Genomic DNA, 10,916 nt, shown 5'->3' on the forward strand with positions numbered 1-10,916 from the left:
CTCTCTCCTCTCCTTCTGGGACCCCCTATAATGCAAATATTAATATGCTTGATATTGTCCCAGAGGTGTCTTAAACTGTCCCCATTTCTTTATCTTTTTTCTATTCAGCAGCACTGATTTCTACTACTCTTGTCTTCCAGCTCACTGATCTGTTCTTCTGAATCATTTAGTCTATTATTAATTCCTTCTAGTGCATTTTTCATTTTAGTTATTGTATACTTAACCTCTGTTTGGTCGTTCTTTATATTTTCTAATTCTTTAAAACTTTTAACTTCTCACTCTGTGCATCTATTCTTCTCCTGAGTTCTTTGATCATCTTTATGATTATTACTCTGAACTCTTTCTCGGGTAGATTGCCTATCTCCATTTCATTTAGTTCTTCTGGAGTTTTATCTTGTTCCTTGGTCTGGAACATAGTCCTCTGCCACCTTATTTTGTCTAAGTTACTGTTTGTGTTTTTGTGTCTGTGGTAGGTTAATTACATTTCTCAACCTTGGAGAAGTGGCCCTTTGTAGGAGGTATCCTATGCATCCCAGCAGTGCACTCCCCTTTCATCACCCAAGCTATATGCTCTAGGGGTTCCCCCTAAGAGGGCTGCATGGGTCCTTCTTTGTGGTAGGCTGTGTGGGCAGTCTGGTAGGCTTGGTTGGTTGCTAGACCCTGCCTTGTGCAGATGCTGCTGGTACTGTTTAGTGGGGCCTTGTCACCAGGCAAGGTGACAAGGTTGTGCAACCCTAGGAGGCCTCGGGGGTAGTGCTGGCTTACTGGTGGGCGGAGCCAGGGTCCCAAAGACTCTGGGGCTGTTGCCCACCCACTGGCAAGTGAAGCCAGATCCTGGGGTTAGTGCTGGACTACTGGCAGGCAGAGCTGGTTCCTGGAGTCTGGTTGCATGGCCCAGGGATCCCAGAGCTCGTTTCAGATCATTGGTTGGTGTGTGTGGGGGGGGGGGGGTCGTTTCCTAATACAGTTGGGTATGGGGGTCTGTGGTGTCCAGAAGTTTGCATTGGCCTGCTAGTGGGGAGGGCCGGGCCTCAGCTGGCCCTGGGGTAGGGTCCAGCCTGCATTGTGGGATTGTAGTTTTCTTGCTTCTGGTGTCTGTCCCCTGGTGGGTGACGAGGCTAGTGCAGGCTTCCTGGAGAGAAGGGCTCAAGCCTACCCACTGGTGGGTGGAGCTGGGTCTTGGCCCTCTGGCGGGCAGGGCCCTGTCTTGGTGCGAGTCCAGAGGTGGCTGTGGGCTCAGGAAGTCGTTAGGCAGCCTGTCTGCTGATGGGTGGGGCTGTGTCCCTGCCCAGTTAGTTGTGTGGCCTGAGGATTCGAGGCACTGGAGCCTACAGGCTGTAGGGTGGAGCCAGGTCTTGGTGCTAATGATCCAATATGTCAGCCACCAGGAGTGTTCCTGTGGCTGAATGTTCCCCAATATGTCTGCCACCAGTGTCTGTGTCCCCAGGGTGAGCCACAGCCACCTCCCACCTCTCCAGGAGACTTTCCAAGACCAGCAGGCAGGTCTGGCCCAGGCTCCTATCATCAAATTGCTTCTTTTGCCCTGGGTCCTGGTGTGCGTGAGATTTTGTGTGTGCCCTTTAAGAGCGAAGTCTCTGTTTCCCCCAGTCCCATGGGGCTTCTGCACTTAAGCTCCACTGGCCTTCAAAGCCAATGCTATGGGGGCTCATTTCCCTGGTGCAGGAGCCCTGGGCTGGGGAGCCTGGCTGTGGGGCTCAGAACTCTCACTCCTGGAGGAGAACCTCTGCAGTATAATTATTCTCCAGTTTGTGGGTCGCCCACCCAGGGGGTATGGGATTTGATTACATCACGAGTCTACTGGTGGTTCCATCTTGTGGTTCCTTCTTTGCCTTTCGTTGTAGAAGATGTTTCCTGGTAGGTTCCAGTCTTTTTCATCTATGGTTGTTCTGCAGGTAGGTGTGATTTTGGTGTGCTCATGAGAGGAGGTGAGCTCAGGACCTTTCTACTCTGCCATCTTGGCCGCTCTCCCTTTTAAGACATTTTTTGCCTACAGTACTGAAGGCACTGACTGGGATACTAGAGAAAATAAAATGGTGGACTTCCTGGCTCTTGCTCAAAGGCAGAGGATATGCTGAGCACTGAACCCAGCACAGCACCAGGCACAGTGAACAGGAAGGAAAGGCCTTTGGCTTAGTCCTGATATCCAGCTGCACAGGGCTAACCCTGGCTTCTCCCAACACCTAGGGGTTGCTCCAGGAGAAGTGAACATGCCCCTGGGAAATTCTCACCTATATACACCTGATGACTGCGAGTAAAAAAAAAAAGAGAGACCAGAACTCTCCAGCATTTCTCCTCCTTTTCCAGTTCTGGGTGGGACTTGGCAAATTCCAAGGATGTTCCTAGAGAATGGAAAAAGCTTCAAGATTTGGGGGAGCTGCCTAATCTATTACACATCTATTATATTGAAATTAGTTTGAAAATATGGTTCGTCAAGAAACTTCACAAGCAATAGTCCTCAACCTACCTAAATATCCCCTTCACATTTTCTCATTTTCCAGGTGACCTTGTACAAGGGCTCTGACATGGAGGACTTCGGGTTCAGTGTAGCAGACGGCTTGCTGGAGAAAGGAGTATATGTCAAAAATATTCGCCCAGCTGGGCCAGGAGATCTTGGTGGCTTAAAGCCCTATGACAGGCTCTTACAGGTAAGACCTCAGATGGAATTTTATTTGGAAATTAATTTGGAAGTCTTATTTGGTCAGTGTCCACCCATCCTCCTTTGCCTCAAGACTAGATTAGAGGCCCCTCCTATAGAGGAGAGACACTTTTTCCTTTGGTAGAATTTACCAGTTACTGAAACGGCCTGTTTCCCTGTATATGTTCCCCAGCAGATTCTAAACTTCTTGAGAACAGGGCTAGTACCTTATTCTCCCATTTCCCATTATACAGTGATTGATATCAGTATCTCACACAATGTCTAAAACCCAAAAGCTGAACCTTGTTTACTATTAAGTACTAGGAGTACTGTGGTGGTCAGGTATAGTTTCACTGAGCAAAGCAAATTCCTGATCTTACGTACAGTTTTTAGAAAGAGCATTTTGCAGGAAGAGAAGAGGGTTGCCATCAGTCTTGAAAGTATGTTCAAATGGAATGAGTCTGTCCCTAAACAGCTGCCTTTCAAAGTGTGAGGCTGCACTGATTGGTTGGCTTTCAGACATGTGTTCACTGAGCAAGTTGTCATTGATTCATTAGACAGTTTTAAAACCAATTCTGGTGATCTTTTTACCATGGCAATATAACAATTACTCTTGTCCTAAGAGTAAGGAACACGTTTATTTTCCATAGATACTCTAGCATTTGCTGAATAAATAACTATGGACAAGTTATTTGACCTGTCTTCCTAATCTATAAATTAGAGCTATACCTACTTTTATGGGAGATGAGGCTATAAAAGTAGACTGGACTCAGATTGTAAAGGGCCTTGAAAGCCAAGATAAAGCTCTTGGAGTTTATTCTGGAGGTATATTAATTTTCTAAGCAGAATAATGACATAGTTTATAGAAAGACAATACAATTATCTCATAGGTGGATTGGTGTAGGGTGAAGAAGGGGAAGATCACAGGTAAGGAGACCAGGTAGGTAAGGGTAAGACACGTGTACCAGACCTGAGTCTTTAGTGCCTTCAGTGCATCCTGGCAGAGCAGTCTGTGAGGCAGCTGGCAGCTTGCATTTGTTGCTCAGGAGAGATGTTACAGCCAAAAGTAAAGATTTGGGATACTGAAGGCATGGATTTGGATAAAGTTGCCTATGGTGGATTTCTAGTAAGGAAGAGAAGAGAACTAAAGATAGAATTCTAAGAAAAACAAAATTTAAAGGACAGGAAGAAGGAAAGGCAGGAAAGGTCTGAAAGTGAGCAGTTAAAATGGTAAAAAGGTCAAAACAAAGTGGTGTCATAAGAGCCAAGGAAGGAGTTTTAAGGATGAGTAGGTAAAGGCCAGAGGGGATGAGAACTCAAGACACCATTCCTGTGTTGGACAATTGGGGTCATTTATACAATATAAGGGTCAGGTCCCAGACTGAGAAGATTGGGGAGAGAGTGAAAAGTCAAGGAATGGAAGCAGCATGTAGATGATTCTTTAAACTTTTAGGGGGAAAGAATAAGGAAACATAATCTCATACAGAGTGAAGAAAGAGAAAAACAAATACCATAGGCTAACACACATATATGGAATCTAAAAAAAAGAAATGGTTCTGAAGAACCTAGGAGCAGACAGGAATAAGATGCAGACGTAGAGAATGGACTCAAGGACACAGGGAGGGGGAAGGGTAAGCCGGGATGAAGTGAGAGAGTGGCATGGACATATATACACTACCAAATGTAAAATAGATAGCTAGTGGGAAGCAGCTGCATAGCACAGGGAGATCAGCTCGGTGCTTTGTGACCACCTAGAGGGGTGGGATAGGGAGGGTGGGAGGGAGACACAAGAGGGAGGGGATATGGGGATATAAGTATACATATAGCTGATTCACTTTGTTACACAGCAGAAACTAACAACAATGTAAAGCAATTATACTCCAATAAAGATGTTAAAAAAAAAAAAAAAGAATAAGGAAACATGAAAGAAGATGAATGCACATGTAAGCTGAGGAGGGGGTGGGCTCATGACCGAGAGAGGTAGTTCAATATCATGGTCAAGAGCACGAGCTTTGGAATCAGCCAGACTGCCTGAGATCACATCCTCGCTGGACCACTCACCAACATCCTAGCTGGACCACTTACCAACTTCTGATCTCAGGCAAATCTCTTAACCACTATGTGCCTTACTTTCCTCATCTGTAAATTAGGGATAATATTTGGCACTTGGAGCACCTGCCATGAATAAGGTGATCTGCTCAGCATGGGGACGTTGGGATGCGTCCCTGTTCTCTGCTCTCAAGGGCCTTACAATTTAGTAGCAGAGAGTAAGTAAGCCAATGCCCATGTTATAGTGTGGTCAGGGCCAGGATAGACCTCTCTGTACAGAGTGCTCATTTAAGCACTTTCAAGACTCTATAATCAACCTGTTGTGTCTGAAATGTTACTCTGGGTTTTGGGAATCATCTTATGTCTATAACAATAATTCAAAACGGTGCTTCTTGACCTTTCAGATTAATCATGTCCGAACGAGAGACTTTGACTGCTGCCTTGTTGTGCCCCTCATAGCAGAATCTGGTAATAAGCTGGACCTGGTTATTAGTAGAAACCCCCTGGCTTCACAGAAGTCCATAGAACAGACTCTACCAGGAGGAGAATGGAGTGAACAGAACAGTGCTTTTTTCCAGCAGTCGAGCCACGGTGGTAATTTGGAGATACGAGAACCCACTAATACATTATAGCGATGCTTTTTATAAAGCAGGACAAAAGACAATATCTACATGGTGCTAAAAAAAAAATCCCTTTAAGAAAGATTTCTGTGATATTTGAAGCACAGATAATCATGTGGCATTAACTGCAAGCACAGGGGTCTTTTCAATCTCATGGCTCATGTTCACTTCCCCTTTCAAGTTGAAGAGGTTTCTTTGTTGTTGATCACTATGGTATATGACAGGCAATCCCCTGCCAAGACCAAGGGTAGAGAAAAAGAAAAACAGCTAGGCCACCCCTCTTTACAGTTAACATCAGAGGAAATTTTTTACAAGTCCATCTTCCTATTCCTTTTTAAAAAGAGAAATATCTGTTTGAAAATGTTCTCTATGATAATTTCCTTCATTCACTTTGAAATCAGTTTCTTACTACAAAGTCATTCATGTAAGAATTTAACCAACAAGGCTTTTCATAAAGCTGGCTCTACTAGGAGAACTAGTTTGGTGAACTGCTGGGACTGCTGCTATGGGAGGGGTACAGGTATAAAATCATCTTACAACGTTTCAGCAATGATGCACGTAGGCAACCATAATAGGTGGTGGTAAATGTTTTGCCCAAGTATAGGAATGATTTTAACTAAGATGTATGCGATTCCCTATGCAACAAATTATCAAACAGGATATGTCTTGTGACCTGTTTTTTTTTTTAAGGACACATTTTTAATAGCTGAAAAATCTCTGATAATGAATTAGGGTGTTTGTTTAGCAACACTGAGAATTAGTTATCTTATTTTTAAAATTCAAGACTAAGAATTTGAGAATGAAGAGTCTATTAAAATGAGGTTTATCTTGATAGGCAAATCAAACTCATACTGCTTGACATGTTTTGAAAACTGATTATATTGAGGGGTGTACAGCACATGTACTTAAAAATGACACTGGACTGTCTTTTGTTCTGAGCCATGCCACTTACTGAAATTGTAAATACATTTTTCGCAAAATGCATTGCCAATTATTACCATCCCTCAAAGCAATAAATTGTGACAGTTGCTTTTAATGTTTGTCAGCAACTGTTTTCATTTGTTTTGTTCAGATATTTTGAATAGTTGTTACACTAATAACTGTTATTTGCTGAATATAAAAAAAAAATAGATCTGTATATTAATTGTAGAATCTCCATACTGAAACAGTTATTTTCCAAACAAACATTTTTATTTTGGTCAATAATTCAAACAACTGCTTAGGTAAAGCATTTGAACACTGTGTCCTTTGTTTAAGGAAAAAGTTCACCTTGCTTTCTTTTTTGTGCAAAGAAATATATTATTATTTCAATCATAGTTCAGAACTGCCAGGGCAAGAAAGTATAAAGCAGAATCATGCTAAGGAAAAAAAAAAAAAAGATCATGAGGAGTCACTTAAATATGTATTTTTGTTTGTAACAAACAAGTATTAAACTGTAAAGTATTTTTGTACAAATTTAATACTTTAATAGCATGGTATTTATCGTCTATGTATGGTTTTGGGGAATTAAAAATTGTTGCAAATATTTGTATGGGGAAAAAAAACCCTCTACCAAATGGAATAAACAGTGATTTTAAAAAGCCAAAAGAAAAACATGTTTTTTGGGTTTTTTGGTTTTTTTTTTGGTGCTTTGAATATATTTTAGTGTTCTAGACTGAGCCCTGCACAATACTTATAGTTACATAATTCTCTACAGGGGGAAGATTTTGCCATAAACTTGAAAAGCAACATGGAAGAGCAGGAAGAGCTTAGGTTTTGAAATTCGATCTGGACTTGAAGTCCAGCTCTGGTACTCAGTGGTGGCATAAAATTTAATTACTGTGAGTCAGTTTCCCCACCTATAATACTGAAGGTCATATCTACATTCCAGTACTTTCATGAGAACAGGTGTGATACATGTGAAAATGCTAAAACAGCCTGCAAAGAGGAACACCTCCAAGACTAATGGTACGTTTACTTTAGGTGACAAAGCTTGATCTTAACTCAAGGATCACATCTACCCTGAGAACATTATATGTATTCTGTAAAATACATTTTCAAAAACTATTAAAATATAAATTTTAATCATGCTATCTTAAAAAAGTAAAAAACTATTACCTTATAGTCCCAACGTTTTCATTTTTGCAGATTGCCTAGCAGGCTTTGTAAATTCACAGGAACAAGGCAGGATGTCCATTCTTGCCACTTCTATTTAACAGTATGACAAGGAAATGAAATAAAAGGCAACTAGATTGGAAAGGAAGAAGTAAAACTCTACTTGCAGATGATACAATCTTGTGTATACAAAAACCTTAAAGAATCCACTAAAAAACCTAGTAAAACTAATATGAGTTTAGCAAGGTTACAAGATACAAGATCAATATACAAAAATCAATTGAATCTCTATACTGTAGCAATGAACAAACCAAAAATAAAGAAAACAATTATATTCTATAAAGCACAGGAAGCTCAGCTCAGTGCTCTGTGATGACCTAGTTGGGTGGGATGGGGGTGGGGTGGGAGGGAGGTCCAAGAGGGAGGGGACGTAGGTATACATATAGCTGATTCACTTCATTGTACAGCAGAAACTAACACAACATTGTAAAGCAATTGTACTCCAATTAAAAAAAAAGAAAAAGAAAACAATTATATTCTCATAGGAGCAACAATAAAATACTTAGGAATAAATTCAATAAAAGTACAGAGTAGGTGTGGAAGACGGCAGAGTAAAAGACCCTGAGCTCACCTCCTCTCATGAGCACACCAAAGTAACAACTATCTGCAGAACAACCATCTGTGAAGAAGACTGGAACCTACCAGAAAAGATCTTCTACAACTAAAGATATAAAGAAGGAACCACAACAAGACAGATAGGAGGGGAGGACTTGAAATATAATCAAATCCCATACCCCACAGGTGGGTGATCCACAAACTGGAGAATAATTAGATTGCAGAGGTTCTCCCACAGGAGTGACAGTTCTGAGCCCCACATCAGGCTCCCCAGCTTGGGGGTCCGGCACTGGGAAGACAAGCCCTCAGAGCATTTGGCTTTGAAGGCCAACAGGCCTTCATTGCAGGAGCCCCACAGGACTGGGGGAAATAGAGACTTCAGTTTTCAAAGGGCACACACAAAATCTCACATGCACCAGGACCCAGGGAAAAATCAGTAATTTGATAGGAGCCTGGGCCAGACCTGCCTGCTGGTCTTGTAGACTGTCCTGGAGAGGCAGGGGGATGGCAGCAGCTCACCCAGGGGGACACAGACACTGGTGTCAGACATTGAGGAACATTCAATTGCGTGAACATTCCAGGTGGCTGACATGTTGGATCATTAGCACCAAGACCTGGCCCCATCCAACAGCCTGAAGGCTCCAATGCTGGGATGCCACAAGCCAAACAACTAACTGGGTGGGGACACATCCCCACCCATCAGCAGACAGGCTGCCTAAAGACTTCCTGAGCCCACAGCCGCCTCTAGACATGCCCCTAGACATGGCCCTGCCCACCTGAGGGCCAATATCCAGCTCCACACACCAGTGGGCAGGCACCAGCCCCTCCCACCAGGAAGCCCGCACAAGCCTCTAGACCAGCCTCACCCACCAGGGGGCAGACTCCAGAAAGAAGAAAGCTATGATCCTGCAACACAGGCCAGACCCCACCCTAGGACTAGTTGGCCCCCTGCCCTGCCCACTAGCAGGCTAATACAACCTTCCAGACACTCTGGACCCATGACCAACTGTCAGGAATGGCCCCTGACAACACCAACCATCTGAAATGAGCTCTGAGATCCCTGGGCCCTGCAGTCAAACTCCAGGAAACACCTCTAACTGCTAGTAGTCTGGTACTACTCCCAGGATCTGGCTTCACCTCTCAGTGGGCGGGCAACAGCCCCAGAGTCTTTGGGACCCTGATTCTGCCCACCAGTGTGCCAGCACTAGCCTCAGGGCCCACTAGGGTTCCGCAACCAGCCACCTCATGACCAAGCCCCTCTAAAGAGCAGCCAGCAGCATCCATGCAAGGCAGGGCTGTGCAAACAACCAGACTAGGCACCAACCAAGCCTACCATACCACCCACATAGCCAGCCAAAACAGAAAGATCCATGCAACCCTCTTAGGGGGAACCCCTAGAGCATACAGCTTGGGTGACGGGTGGAGTGCACTGCTGGGACGCATAGGACATCTACAGAGGGCCACTTCTCCAAGGATGAGAAACATAACTAACTTACCACGTACATAAAAATATAAATAGCAATAGACAAAATGAGGTGGCAGAGGACTATGTTCCAGACCAAGAAACAAGATAAAACTCCAGAAGCAGAGTTAAGTGAAGTGAATAGGCAATCTACCCAAGAAACAGTTCAGAGTAATGACCATAAAGATGATCAAAGAACTCAGGAGGAGAATGGATGCACAGAGCAAGAAGTTAGAATTTTTTAACAAAGAATGAGAAAATATAAAGAACAACAAAACAGAGATGAAGAGTACAATAACTGAAATGAAAAATACACTAGAAGGAATCAATAATAGACTACATGATACAGAAGAGTGGATCAGTGACTGGAAGACAGCATAGTAGAAATCACTGTTGCTGAACAGAAAAAAGAATGAAAAGAAATGAAGACAGTTTAAGACACCTCTGGGACAACATGAAGCACATTAATATTTGCATTACAGGGTTGCCAGAAGGAGAAAAGAGAGAAAGGGCCCAAGAAAATATTTGAAGAGATAATAGCTGAAAACATTCCTAACCTGGGAAAGGAAACAGTCACCCAAGTCCAGGAAGCACAGAGTCCCATGGAGGATTAACCCAAAGAGGAACACACCAAGACACACTATAATCAAAATGACAAAAATTAAAGAGAGAATACTAAAAGCAGCAAGGGAAAAGCAACAAATAACATACAAGGGAACTCCCATAAGCCTATCAGCTGATTTTTCAGCAGAAACTCTGCAGGCCAGAAGGGAGTGACACAATATATTTAAAGTGATGAAAGGGAAAAACTGACAACCAAGAATACTCTACCCAGGAAGACTCTCATTTAGATTTGATGGAGAAATCAAGCTTTACAGACAATGAAAGCTAAAAGAATTCAGCACCACCAAACCAACTTCACAACAAATGTTAAAGGAACTTCTCTAAGCAAAAAAGAAAAGGCCATAACTAGAAAAAACAAAATTATGGAAGGAAAAAGTCCACCAGTAAAGGCAAACATACAGTAAAGGTAGGAAATCATCCACACACAAAGCTAGTAGGGAGGTTGAAAGATAAAAGTAGTAATATCACCCGTATCCACAATAAGCAGTTAAAGGATACCTAAAACAATTAGATGTAAAATATATCAAAACAGGGGAGGAGAGTACAAATGCAGGGTATTTAAAATGCATTTGAAATTAAGAGAACAGCAACTTAAAACAATCAGGTATGTATACAGACTGCTATACAAAAACTTCATGGTAACCACCAACCAAGAATCTATAATAGATATACGCAAAAAAAAGAAAAAAAATCCAAAATAACACCAAAAATAGTCATCAAAGCATAAGAGAAGAGAACAAAAGAAGAAAGGGGAAAAAGAAGACCGACAAAAACAAATCCAAAACAATTAACAAAA

The 10,916-nt window shown here is 42.5% G+C and overlaps 1 protein-coding gene across 11 annotated transcripts in view; it reads left to right on the forward strand.

The window, feature by feature from the left end:
• Nucleotides 1–10,916, forward strand: part of GRIP1 (glutamate receptor interacting protein 1) — a 714,321-nt gene extending 703,405 nt beyond the window's left edge. For 10 of the 11 annotated variants that reach the window (XM_082422694.1, XM_082422684.1, XM_082422689.1 and 7 more), the window contains 2 exons: nucleotides 2,520–2,666; nucleotides 5,110–6,918. In XM_082422694.1, coding sequence (XP_082278820.1) covers nucleotides 2,520–2,666; nucleotides 5,110–5,337 — 375 coding nt within the window. In that variant the 3' untranslated portion in view covers nucleotides 5,338–6,918. Of the gene's footprint in view, nucleotides 1–2,519; nucleotides 2,667–5,109; nucleotides 6,919–7,021 lie in introns of those variants that run through there. The other variant, XM_082422693.1, reaches the window with a different exon arrangement.

This window comes from Balaenoptera physalus, assembly GCF_965194825.1.
Source record: "Balaenoptera physalus genome assembly, chromosome: 13".
In the NCBI taxonomy this organism is placed as follows: Eukaryota; Metazoa; Chordata; class Mammalia; order Artiodactyla; family Balaenopteridae; genus Balaenoptera; species Balaenoptera physalus.